Here is a 15,006-nt window from a genome sequence, read left to right as displayed (position 1 = left end):
GAACTTTTTTATACACATTTATTTATACACCTACTAAATACCAAAATATTGCAATCGGTTACATAAAGCTACATAAGAAGAAGATTCATAAAAATTGCATACGTTTTCTTATAGATACGAGTATATACATTTATTTTTATTTCATGATAACCGTGACATTTGACATCTATAAAAATTTATGAAAATTATTTGCAAGTACCATTAACAGTTTCTCAATACAATAATCAATATGAGTTAAAGAACACATTACCTAATAATAAATACACTTGGGATTAAAAATAATACTGGTATAAGACAAAAACCTATTATTGTAGAAAATTATACTGTTTTAAGCGTTTTTATTAATGCCAATTGATAAATGTTTTATGGATATTAGTCTATTTTCTTTGGTTAACCACCTGATATTTCCACATCTGTCATAATGTTCGCATATTTATTTTATTCACCTATGTATGGAAAGATGGCCTTAGAATTCAGGTTAATAAAGTTCTACCAAATTGTTGTTATTATATAGCCGTAAAAGGTTAACAGATATAATACCTGTAGTTACTTTTTTCAATTTCTTATTATTGTCATATTTTTATAGAATTTAGAATGATAAATAAGCTGACGGCCCACCAGATGGAATGTGGTGTAACTGTTTACTGCAGATATGAATAGCACCATAGATATCAGAGAAATTACCGAGTTATATGGCGTTCTATGAACTTCTCCTATATAAAGTATATATAGAAGTATACTCTCCTGAATACGTCATACATACCTGAATACTAGGATGTCATTCCTTTATATTTATGGAATAATCTGACTCTAATATCTTATTTTTCACAAAGACGAATGAAGCAAGGATAGGTACCCATGCAGATAGTTTTATATCCTATCTGGTTAGCTATTATTATCGATTATTATACTGTAACAATGTTCAACAGTGAACTATTAATGACTGATATAGTTTGATATGGTATATAAACTAATAACAATCTATTACTGGGCCCATTAAATGAGGCTATTAGATTAGTATTACTGTAATAATAAGGCATTTTAATATTATTTAGAGTTTTCCTATTCCACCATTAGTAAATGGTATTATTACTACTATTTGTATCTTTGCTTATATTGTGATATGGTGCTTTTCCGCCTTATCAACTCTTACGACACATTTCTCTTATATATATAATATTAATAATAGTAGCGTACATAATATTACCTTAGTCTTACGCAAATTATGCTAATGCTATGCTACTTTAGGTTAATCATAATTTATAAAATTTCTTTCTCATATAATTTATAGTTACTTTCCGGTAAGGTGTAAATTAAACATTAAGCAATGAGAGCAAAAAAGCTATGAGACGATGCGATAACAACGGAAATGGATGAGATAACAGAGTTTGAAGTAACAAGCGTCTGACCAAACAAGCCGGACAGTTTCAAAAGAAAAAACGGGAACCCACTTTCCGCTCTAATGATTATTTGACAAGAATTCATAATCATCGCATTTGATTATGTGGTTCGTAGCTAGCATTTAATTCAATCTAAGCTTACCACCATGACTGCGACATTTTCGCACTTTCTCTCATTATCGATTAAAAATTTCTCCGTTCGATCAATCTAATCAGTTTTTATGAACAATAACTATAGTTATAAAAACAAATATAATCAAGTAATTCAAGTTAGTATTGTAGAAAATCTGTTGATAAATATATAAAAATTAATTGAATTGAAAAATGTTGTTGAAACGTTCTTTGTTCTGATGCAATGATTAAGTCATTGGCTAGGTCTTGTAAGAATGGCATTGCTTCATTATTATAACTATAGCTAAACGTCATATTATTTCTATTTCATAATTAAGAACAATGATCTCGCGAAAACGTTGCATATTCTCCTAAAGAGATTTCGTAAATATTTTGAGCCTAAATGTATAAACTGTAATGTCAAATTCCACAGTATCCACTAAACCAAGTCCTTTAAAGATATCTATAAAACACAATTATATGACATAATTAGATGGTATATTTTGCAGATTTGACCGCGTGTATAATATAAAGAAGCATCCTATGTATGTATTAAACTAGGATTTAGTTCATTTGAGTGATGTGAATAATCATTTTTGTTCAAAATTTTACCGGAATGCGAATACAAAATATCCAAACATCTTTACAAACTAACATTATTAATACTAGTAGAATAAAAAGAAATGAAGAACAAAGAACGTAAAATAGAATGAGGAATAACAATTAAAAAAAATCAACTAATCTCTGTACATCTTTATAACATAATATGAAGCCCAATTTTTATCAAATATCCAAATATTCTTAACCGTTTTTATCATATTTAAAATGTTTATATTCAACGAAGAATGTTTCATTAGTTGTCAAGAGTAGAGTATTCCCACAAAGCCGTATAAAAATCTGGCCTCAAAATACCATACGTCCTCTCGCCGCGCACAGTGCGCTGACCTTGCGGCACAATAGCGCTGCTTTTGGCCTTAACATCCTTTAAACAGACCAAGCATTAAAAACATAGTTAACCACAGTAGTAACAGACTAGTCAATTTCTATATAGTCTCCTCTATATCAGTTATCATAAAAATAATATCACTAAACACAACGCGTCGTCTAGTTCCAAACTAAGCAGAGCTTGGGCTATGGGTGCAAGAGAGCACAATGACATACTTAAATACATTTTTTTTTTTAAATATAGATGTTACATGAAAAACACCAATACAAAAGACGGTATTGTAAGTGGATACAAATTGAAACTTGCTCTTCCGAAGTATCGTTTTAAAAAAAGTTAATAGGTCTTTTATGGGAATGGACATCAAATAAGATACCGAAAGATATTTTGGATCTACATTTTAGTAAATTTAAAAGGGTTAATAAAAAATTCTTATTGAACGATACATATTAAATAATTTAAATAATCGACAATGTGCATAGTGGTAACCGATCATGCACTGGCTTTTTATTGCACAGTAATTTTAGACATTTAGATAAACACAATTTTAACACAGATCTAAAAAAATAACTATTAAGTTTCTTGCGGGTTCTTCTCTTTTAACAGTATTTAACTTAATACAGTATTTTAAATACTGTATTCATAAAAAATAATGATTTAAAAGTGCTTGTAAACAAGTTTATTTGAACAATGATGATTTGAATTTGATCGAACGCGCGACTATCAGAAAGTGAGACATTGTATAGAACCATCTTCAACAAGATTTTCAAAACATACACAAAACAACACAACACGAAACACATCAAACACAAAAAGTTAAGGAACAAATAGTATATTAATAATTAATATCGGTTATGTAGTTTAACTCTATATTTATAATTCCTTCTCCTTCTATTGGTCAGGCTGTAACAACCGGGCTTTGCAGAATTATAAGCAACACAAATGCCAAGGTGAACCTCTTACACAGTCACCCGTGTCTGACGCGATCACTATTATATATTTTCACAGACATTTAAATGAGTAATAAAGGAACTGTTTCGACTATATTAATATTAATTCTGTGAACTGTCTCAAAATCGTTTCGAAAGTTAATATATTAAAAACGAATGTAAATAAGAAACTTTCTTTGTTAATTTTATATAGCGTAATATGAGATCCAATTGTTATGTCATCGTGTTTGAGCAGACTGAAAGCGAAGTTGTGTTTGTTTAAGATGGTTTGGATCGCGATTATGGTTCAAATCCTTGTTTATAAAACATTACGCTATATACGAATAAGTCACGTAGTTCAAAGACTATGCGACTGTGCGAACATCTTGAAAGTTGTACCGCAGAATGAAAGTGAAATTGTTGACTCTCGTTCGACAATCTTCACAGTAAAGATGGAAAGAATTTCTATTTAACACATTGTTATCGAAACAGATTATTATGTTTTTAAATGACAACCAAAAGGTTATATAAAAATAAAGTTCTAAATTGGTAATATATTTTGATTATGTTACGCGATAATATCGCCAATCGATTATCACAATTCTTTTTGCAATTGATTGCAATAGAATGTACTCCTATGCTTGTTTTTATTTTATTTTTTGACAGCTGCCTTTTCATTACTGAGCAAAACACTGCTTATTGGGAAGCTAAATTTATATTTAAATACGCAATGCATTTCCGCATTCTGATTTTAAACATTTGCAATGTATAGTATCTACGAAACGTCTAGTCATTTATTGGTGTGTGTGCATTCACGCCTAAAGTTGCAAACTTTTTTAGGGAGCAATATGTATGTATGTGACAGTATTGACTAAAGAAATAAATTTCATAACTATCCCATTAAATTGTATGCAGACAAATTACGCGTACATATAAATTGATTCTAACATTACACTGCAGTAGTCGTTAAAAAGTCACTTGACATTATAAAGATAGTTATTTATGGAGACAAGTTAAGCGACTTGCACTGGTTTAATAGCATAAAACATTTTGTGGACTGGTTGAACAGAACACATATCCTTTTACAGAGTATAGCAATGCACGTCTTAAAAACGTTAAGAAGGAGAACGCAATAAAATCTGAATACATTAACCTACTGCTATTTTTGTAAATGGAAATAGGTATGGGTCAGTGAAAACAGAGTGTATTTATAGAATTTTAAAGTACTAGGAACAAGCACTACATTTGAAATGAAATGTGCTTGTTTGCCATTTCATGGTACATAAAAGAGATAATCTTCAAGAGACATTATGTCATAGTCATGGTGGCGGAACTAAATTACAAGTAAAAATAAGTAGCCATAGTTATTTCAATTATGACTCAACAACCATTATATTTATTCCAGTATTTCAAAATATTACGATAAGAAATATATATATATATATATATATATATATATATATATATATATATATATATATATATATATATATATATATATTAGGAATGAATAAAATTTTCAAATAGATTTTTTATAATAATGAAATGTGAAATAGTGGAACGTGAAAGATAAATGTAGATTAATACTTAATTAATATGTTATAATAATAGAATAAATATTTATAACCCATAGTATAGTACTTAATTTGAATGGAGTTATTTCAAATAAAATAAAAGTATCTTGCCAGTAATGAAAACATTTCTAAACCAGAATTCATAATAAAACCAGGAGTGAAACTGATACAGGTTTGCCAGACATTTTGTCGACGAATAAAAATAAACTGGATGCATTAAAACACTCACCTGTCCCTTGGAAATGATGAAGAACGTGTCACCACGCGCTCCTTGCCTGATAATGTAGTCACCGTTCTGATAATGTGTCTCTTCCAAAACATCAGAAATTTTGATAAGCGTGTCTTCGGGAAGGTCTTTGAAGATCGGCACACTGTTGAAAGAATATACTTTTAATATTTTCAATTTGTAATTGAAAATTGCAATCAAATTACCTTTAGGATTATTATGTAAAATTATAACAAAGAAAGACATAAACCAAAAAATTATGCTAATATTATTTTAATAATGGTATTATTTAGAAAATAGGATTGAGAAATCTTAATGTAAAAAAGTTAATAATTGGTACTATAATATATATGGCCTTAAATAAGGTAACAAACATCCATATTTCAATATTTTAAAAACTATAGTATTTAAGTACAGCAATGAAAACACGTTTTTGTTGGTACTGATGTGTGCTGTTATAAACAAATATCTTTCGTAAACTATAATAGACTTACATATTAGTAATAGAACAAAACTAATACAATTATTAAATAGAATTAAATATACAATAATTTTAAATATAGAATTTACATTTAAATATAGAATTTGAAATGCAACATAAACATTCTTAAATGTAAAACTTCCTAGAAGTGTATTGTGTAATTAAGATTGTTTGACCTTCTTTTCTCTATTTTTTTTTTTACTTAACACAAAATTTAAATAAAATTAACAGTTATTAATTAATTAGTAGTGTACTGAAAGTGAATGTAAATTGTAATTACCTAACTCATACTGGTTTAAGACTCCTGATTCATATGAAGAATAAAAAGTTACCACAAAACCAGTTTACAGAATGAAAACATTATTATAATTATTACAGCAATGTTTAAATGATAAAAAGTCGTAATAGTAGTTTGTCTATGTTTTTTTATATGTTTATTTATAGAATTAGAAGCTATAATTATTATAACAAGACTTAGTTATGTATAGACTGATGAATATGGAGGAAGCGAAAGAGGTATGTTTGTATCGGAATATTTGGCGTTCTATTGTTTTAGTCTACCGCAATAGGATACAAGCGTAACGTATATATATGTATGTAAGTAAGGCTTAATTATTTAATTGTAGGTGTACACCAAAAACTTTTATGAAGTAAAAATTTTAAAATTACACATAATAACTGTCGAAAATTAACTATTTTTAACGTCTATTAAATTGTATAAATTCTTTAAAGGGTCAGTGTCAATTTGTATGTTTTGATCCATTTCTAAATTTCGCAATAATACATTTGTACATCATAAAAAAATAATAAAGCATGTTTTACATGACATTTTAAAATTTACCAGTCAAGACAAGGTCTTCAAAATACATGTTTGAGAAAATGTTACATATTCTCTCTAAGAACAAATAGTTACATCACAAAATGCACTATTACATTAGTTTTGCGCAATTAAAAACAAATACACGTTTTAGAAGTCATTATAAGCACTCACGTACAGTTTTGCCCCAACTTGGATACGTGATACATAAAGAATTTTGTAAGTTTCTTACAAAACACACGATGTAAAATTAATTACGGTTCTGATAATGTGTATACCAAAAGTGTTACTTCATGTTAATTTAAACTAAAATAAAAAATTATATTACATGTACATAATATAATAAAAGAAATCTAAAAGCGATAAAAATATATTAAAAAGCATATCAATAATAGATCAAACTAATAGATCGATAAATTAATTTAAAATATCTTGTAAACTCGATAATGACAATTATTAGTAAACAAAGTTAATAGTTATTAATACTTTCGCCATTACGTAATTAAATTCAATGACAACAATAGTTATTCAATGTATATCTTTGTACCTAGTTAAAGTATGTCGAGGTAATAATGAGCGATACATGTTTAAGTAATTAAAGAGGAAAATACAAGAGATTCATTAAAACTATTCGTTTCTGTATTAAACATAGTTTATGGTGTTACATAGAAAATGCCACAAACTGTATGTGTAGTGGCATAAACAAAAACTCCATAAACTTATAATGGGTCATCATGCTTTTTTATTCCCTGGATGTCGTAGGGGACATTTAAGAAACCAAAACAAAATACAACTGCAAGAGAAGCAATAATAATAGACTAATATTTCTCACTTATAAAAAGACTTAGCTCAGTGAGATGTTAATTGGTTATTATAATTATGATGATGATGATAATGATTTTAGGAGAATCTTTGTTGTCTCTTCTGCTAGTGGATATATACTTAGTAAAAAAAGGAGCTGTCTTCTGTAGGGATATCCCATGTTTTGCATAGCTTTTTTAAACAGTGTTTTTAATTTGTTATTTATTATGCTTGAAATTATGATATATAAATAATAATATTATGAACCTTATATTAAGTACATATTTAATCACCAAACTAGAACACGATAATGCACAAATTATATAATATAACATGGTAAAAATAAACAAAACCTACATAAAAAATAGTATAATACCTATAATTGAATATTTTACTTTACAAAAAGACAGCTACATTAATCGCAGTAGTAAAGCTCAACCAAACTGAATATCTTTGGTTGAAAGGTATACTCGTATAAAAGAAAAATAATGTTGTTTATAGATGGCATTCAATGATTCACTGTTTATATTATTCAATATGTTTGCCTCGTCCAAATTGAAAGGTAGATGTGAACCACGTAATGTCGCCATAAAAGTTATGTATTACAAAAAATAAGGTATCAAAGTAGACTCAAAATTGCTAAAATTATCGCGTAACATGCATAAAAAAATACAGGTGAAAGTAGAACATCATCTTTTTTTAAGTCTATTTTTGGATCACAATTTTTTGAAGATTAGGTTTTACTAATTCGCATGGTCGGATATGTTTATTGATCGAAATAAAAACTAGCTTATATTTTTTTCCGTTCGATATATAATATGTTATACCAAATTTCATAGTGATTGGTTAAGTCGTTAAGGCGCTATATAGTAACAAAAAACAAACTCACTTTTATATTTATATTTATAACATTAGTAAGGATTCTCAAAGAGGTGTTCTCTTACCTAATAATATAAATATAATATAACAAATGCAAAAGTTTGTAGCGATGTATGGATGGATGGATGTTTGTTATTCTTTCGCGTAAAAGCTAATAAACGGATTTGAATGAATATTGGAATACGGGTAGGTTATATCCTAAGTTAGCACATAGGATACTTTATGTACAGATTCACGTGGACGGAGCCACGGAATACAGCTAGCATTAAATAAAGAGACTTGGTCAGCAAACTAAATATTCAGATTTTATCAAGATCAAATTCAGTATTCCTAGAACAGACAGTTGAAGTGGTGAAAGGACTTCAATTGAAATGCCATGAGACTGCAACATGACGCTTATTTCGTAAATTGTGCACGAGTGCTTGAGTAACAACAGTGACAAAATTTCGTCAACAACGCCTTTGTTTTACAGCTCGTTTAATACTTTAGAAAAACACTTTGATATCGTGTAATGCATTGTTGGAGGTTTGCATCCATTTTACATATATGGTTATTAATCCCATTAAACAAGGTGAGATTGCATTATAAATTTTTATACAACTTCCTAAAGAAGGAGTTTCTCAAGCCGTCTGTATTTTATATTGCGGTTATGTTACGAAATTTATTTATTTACGTATTTTTTATTAGCCAAAAAATTATTGGTACAAAATGTTGAAAAAAAATATAATGTCACATTAATTTTGAACTCGTTTCAAGAATTCTTTTTCCACAAATGGAAAATAAAATGTATTTTTTTATGAAGAATGAAGGCGTTGTTTTTCTTTCTAGAGTGAAATTTTGCTTGTTGTCTCTTAAAACATTACCAAAAACCTAACTGCTGTTGCCAACCCACCTGCTAAGCATTACAACTACTGGCACTACTACCTCGCCTATAGGTGAGGCAGTGGACAGTTAATGGCTGATATGATGATGACGACGCAATCAAGCTTAAACAGTTAAAAAAATATTGAAATGTGGTACATAGATGAAATATTCTAGAGACTTATCATGTAAAAACCCGTAGCTAATTTTTAATGAGACAAATCTTTAGCTAATTATTTAAATTTATATAATTGCAGTTAAGCAAAATAAAAAGCTTGTATTACAAAATTCACAAACATTATTAAATGTAGATGTTACCTAATATTTCAACCTAGATGCACCGGTACAAAACAGATATAATGCCTAATAATTATATATACACAGTGCTACTTTCATAAGGATGTGTATATACAGATGTTCTGCAGATTAAACCTTGCATCATAATTATAGTAACTCTAACCTAACTGTTTAGCAGCCTACGCACTTACGAAACTGTCTACAGTCACTAAAAGCATCCATATAAATTGTAGAAATAAGATGAAAACATGTAATAATTGATAAAATTAATTTGATAATTACCTTTATAACAGGTATATAAAAGAATTTCCAACATGAATCACTTGTGATATAATAAAGAAAGATCATTTAATAAACAAAAAGGAATTTAAACATTTGGGAGGATAGATGTATAAAATAAACACATACAAAAAATTACCATACAAACATAAAATAATAATATTTTTAATATTATTTGCGGATAATTTTAAAATGTCTAATTTTAACATCTTTCTTTTAGAAATTTAGAATATTTACTTTTTAATTCATGCGTATATTAAACAAATAGAATATAAATTAATACATGTCTAATTTTATATGCAGAAATTTAGATAAAGATGTTAATCGAGAGTCAATAAATATATATTTTTTATTATCTAATTCTGGTAAGAAGAAAATAAATATCTATTAAATTTATGTTCTAATAGTAACTACTACATACAAAGATTTACTATGAAATACATATATTACAACACAAACAAAAACATATTAGTCTATATTAGTACGTACGTGTTCAGTATGGCATGTTAATATCATAAATTAAATATCAATAAAGAGTTATTATCATATAGTTCATGCTTATTAAACAAATATATCATAGGTATGTTCACTACACATGTATGTATATTTCTTTTTCTATTTTTTCACGTTGTATTAATATATGTATAGTATGTTATATTTAGTTTTAGAAAAACAGCATATAAATTTTTAGAAATGAACTTTATCGATTTTTAAAATAATAGATCAGTATGAGCAAAAATGTTAACAAATATACACATAAAAGTGAATCTAGAATAACTCCAGAAGTTTCTTAAAGACTATAGGATAGCAGAATTGGTATAGTAGGTTCCTAAATTTGTCAGAACTACCATAACTGTATGTCATGCTTCAATTCGTCTGTAAAGCTTGTTCGTACACAATGGCTATAAATAAATGTAAATATTGTACTGACGAAAGCAGAAGAATGGGACGTTGTCCTTAACCATTGCATTTGCATAAGTGTCTCGAGGTCAATATCCCTTCATGTCATCGGTAATGCACTTACAAGCAAGTACTTGTATTATAGACACAAACTTTAATGTTACCCTTAATGCAGTTGATATGAATAAAATACTTTTTTACGTTACAGAAAAAAAAATTAACTGTTAATTATTTTCATATTAAAAAGAATGATAATGACTGTTATACGAATATCATAGTACCGTTGTTGATAATTATTACAACAGAAAAGAGAGACATAAAAGAACATTAAACAAAAACATATACAGTAGAACAATCCATTGTTTACTCGGAAAATAAGATCATAAACGTAAACGTACTAAATCATCAGAAACTTAGATAAACCTAAAATTTATTACTGAATCTGAACATTAATATGTCATAAAATATATGGCTAATAAAACTACGTACCACATGTACAAGTAGGGCACATGTTTTATTTCAATCAAATGTTAAAACAATTTCAGTAAGATCACCACAGGCGACGTGAGGTTACTGTCCGCATTACCGTAAACAATTTGTCTCATTAGGAAGGAAAACCAGAATAACTCATTCTAAATACAGACAGCCATTCAAGTGAAATGAACTTTTGAATCAGATAGTTGAGACTCGATCGTGATTTTGCATTTTTTATGATACGAATGGTGTTTGGAAATATAAGAATCACGGTTGGCGGCTCTTCGAAGTCTATTGCTGTCGCTTTACAATTAGGAATTAAAATAACACGATACGATTGTATAGTTTCATTAGGTGTCATTCCTATACTTATAAAATATATTTTTATACATTATATAGTTATATTGTATCAGTATAAAAACTCTATAGTTTCATCGTAAATTATTTGTAACAGTGGTCATGTTGTTTACAATTTTGTAAGAATGAATGACACCATTGTCATCACTATCAGCAATGACCTCGTTAACTTCTGTGACAAATCAACAGACAATGAAAGTTTAGTCATATAATATCCTTGATATTAAAAAATAAAAGTAATAATTAATTATTTGATAATGATTTTAATTTTTATCAAATTCCATTAATTGTCAGACCGAGTTATTATTTTACTTAAAAATCACCATTTCTTTTTTGTTGTGGGTGAAAAAATTAATTGGTCGTTATATACATTATGGAGACCACTTAATAATTTTATATCGCCAATATTTCAATAAATATCCTATTACCATTATGAATGCGAAATTTTGTGATTTTTTTTAATGGATGGATGTTTGTTGCTCTTTTATGCAAAAACTACAGAACGTTTTTAAATATAATTTGGTATCTTAACTTAGAATACGGAATATTATAAATACTTATTTACTATGATGAAAAATCGCATGATTATATGATATGATTTACTATGTGTAAAATTGCAGGATTAATTTATTTATTATATTAATATATGACTGTGTATGTATAATGTTTTGTATATTATTTTATATTTATTTATTGATTTGCACTCACCTCTTCAAGAAATCAGTGTATTCCGCTTGTCTTATGAGTCCAGTTCTCATCATAATAGTCTGGAAGCATTGACGTTCAATGGCCCACAACCGACAATCAGTTGCTGCTTTTATTGTGGCCGTTCTCTTGCAGTTGTAAAGAATGGCTAGTTCACCAAACACCTTGCCCGGTGCCATTGTGCTGAGGTATTTGTTCTCTCTAGACACTTCCACTCTTCCCTCTGTGAAAGAAAATAAATATAAATATTAGAAATTTTATCATATGTGTTTATAATTTTTCATTGGGTTTTAAATTAGCTTCTTCACAATTTCCATCCAAGTCTTTTAAGCGCAGAACTTTACAAAACCGTCTCAAACTTATGTTATTTTCGGTAAAGATAAGTGAATTTTATCAATTGCATAAAAAGTTATCAAAATCAGTTCAAAATACGCTAAGATACCACACAATGCACACATTAAAAAATGGGTGAGCGTATTGGAAGACTGTAAGGCTCACCCAGTGGATGTAATAAATAAGTGAATTGAGAATCTACTCCTTTTGTAAATAAAAATATTGGATGTTTATATGTTACAAAATATTTTATATTTTATATCATAACTTATAAATACACTGCAGGGCCATTCATATACATACTGTATAAATTAGAGTATATATAGGTATTTTATAAGACATGTAAATTAAGACCAAGCCGGAAAATAAATGCACAATATTTAATAGCACTTGAAGCGTCATTCAAGGTTTCAAATATTAAAACGGTCATTGGGTCGGATATTGATGCGGCAGACTCAATAATATTAATATTATAACCGAATACTATTTATATCAATAAATAATAATTATTAGAAAAATACTTGTACTCTTGTAATTATTGTTATATTTGATTGAATGAGAGCCTCTCCTATATAGAATGAGCAACTATTGCCATGTTGGTCAAACGGTATAATACTAGAATGTATTTTATTACTTTTCCTTCTCCTGCACTAGGCATATTATACTAGAAAAATGGTAAAGGAATACATTGATGGAACGTTATCGTTTTGCATCATGAGACAAAGACAAAGCTCTTCTGAACTACTTCAAATGATTTTAGTTACACAATCAATTTTATATGTTTTGCCATTTTTATTTATTACTAATTTATATATTCAATAAATTAAACTTAGAATGTACTAACATTCTAAATAAATTTTAATTTGCCTTTTTTAATATGAATTTCAAAGTATTTAATAAAGAAATACCTGTAATCGAAACCGTAATTTAACCATAATTTGTATACGATGATGAACTTAAAAAACGAAAGTATTACATCTCATCATGTGAGGCTGAAGGTGAAAGTTCATATCGTGTTTAATTTTATAGACATATGTTATTAAGAGGTTTTATATAACCTTTATATAGTTACCTGGGTTTAATATTTGCAGCAACAAAACATAAATTTGTTAGTATAAGTTCAGTAACAGTATTTTGCAGTCACAAGGTACTGAATTACTATTATTTTTTAATGATACGAAAGGAAGTTTTCAATTTGTCTGGATCAGTTAATATTTGTATGTCATTCCATGTATTCAAAAATTCTGACCCAATTTTAATATACAATCGATAGAGTTTTGTAGTTTCCGTCCTGCGTTATTTTTATTTACTCTCTACTATTAGTGGTCGGTTCTTCGCAACGCATCTCATTGAGGTCTTACGTAAAAAAAAAATTGTTAGCTCCACAGAAGTCCTTATATTGCCTATCTACCAGAGATAAATTTCAAAAATTTTGGATCCGAATAAAATTAACGAAATTGTTATAAAAATTAACGAAAGAAGAAATACAAAACATTTCTATCTACAATTATTATCATTACGACATTTTGTGGATGACGAATAAATCAATACAAAACACTCCTTTTACGGACATAAATTTGATACGAACTAATTTCATCATACACACGAGATTTGAATTCGAAACTTTGATATTAGATTTACTGGTAAATACGTGGACAACAATTAATAATAAAATGAAATAAAGCTTAAGTTTTAGTCAAAACATGAATAAATATAGTCATGTTTACCCTAAGAAAATATTTCTAAAATACAATACTTCCTCATTAAGTCGTTGTTTCACATGTCATGCGTATTCAATGACGTAGAAATATACGTCAAAGCACAAAAATTTTGTAAGACAGTATTTATTTGATTTTTAAAATCATTATGTAATCGCATATGAATGTAATATTGATATTAATATATGCTTCATATATATTTCTTACCACTCTTTTATTTAAATACGATGATAAAAAAAATGATGGTTTCTGTTAAGAATCAGATACTCTGTAAAATTTCATACTTCTCGCATTAGTGAATGTTATTTTATAAATTAGTTAATCTTTGGATAAAAAAAAATTAGCGATTAATTTCAGTAATCATCATAATAGTTATATATATTTAACTAAGTATTATTATATATTCAACTGAAACTTTCAACCGGTAGAGTTTTTCTATCTTGTTATGTTCCTTACAAGTGGATCTAAAATGGGAATCAAAGTTTGGATGTTAGTTTAAATGAGCTAAAAACGATATGATGATATGATACGATGATTATATGATGATATGATACGATGATTATATGATAAAAGCAGTTCTAAATCTAATATTACATACAATACTAAACCTACAGCGAGTAGAAGAAGAAGAGTTTGCGAAAATCGAAAAATATAAATGCAAAAGTTTATGAGGATTTTTGTATGGATGATGTTTGTTACTCTTTTACATAAAACTATTGATTTAAATAAAATTTGGTATAGGACTATGTATCCTTACTTAGAATATAGGACACTTGATATATTATTTCATTTCCACAATTTTTTAATTTATGATGAAAATTTAAAATACAATATCCTTATCTACGTAGTTTGCGAAGCGAAAATCTTACATAAATTATAGTTGATAAAATTAACAGGAAATATAGAAGGATTTTTCAAACT

At 27.8% G+C, this 15,006-nt stretch overlaps 1 protein-coding gene across 4 annotated transcripts in view; it reads right to left on the bottom strand.

The window, feature by feature from the left end:
• Positions 1 to 15,006, bottom strand: part of LOC113516069 (cGMP-dependent protein kinase, isozyme 2 forms cD4/T1/T3A/T3B) — a 146,347-nt gene that overhangs the window by 10,379 nt on the left and 120,962 nt on the right. For all 4 annotated transcript variants that reach the window (XM_026900417.3, XM_026900418.3, XM_026900419.3 and 1 more), the window contains 2 exons: positions 12,038 to 12,257; positions 5,187 to 5,328 (listed from right to left, as the gene is read on the bottom strand). In XM_026900417.3, the coding sequence (XP_026756218.2) occupies positions 5,187 to 5,328; positions 12,038 to 12,257 (362 nt within the window). The remainder of the gene's footprint in view (positions 1 to 5,186; positions 5,329 to 12,037; positions 12,258 to 15,006) is intronic.

The sequence above is a fragment of the Galleria mellonella genome, unplaced genomic scaffold (assembly GCF_026898425.1).
Source record: "Galleria mellonella isolate WM207_F2 unplaced genomic scaffold, CSIRO_AGI_GalMel_v1 utg74, whole genome shotgun sequence".
NCBI lineage: Eukaryota > Metazoa > Arthropoda > Insecta > Lepidoptera > Pyralidae > Galleria > Galleria mellonella.
This window is presented reverse-complemented; position numbering and strand designations above follow the sequence as displayed.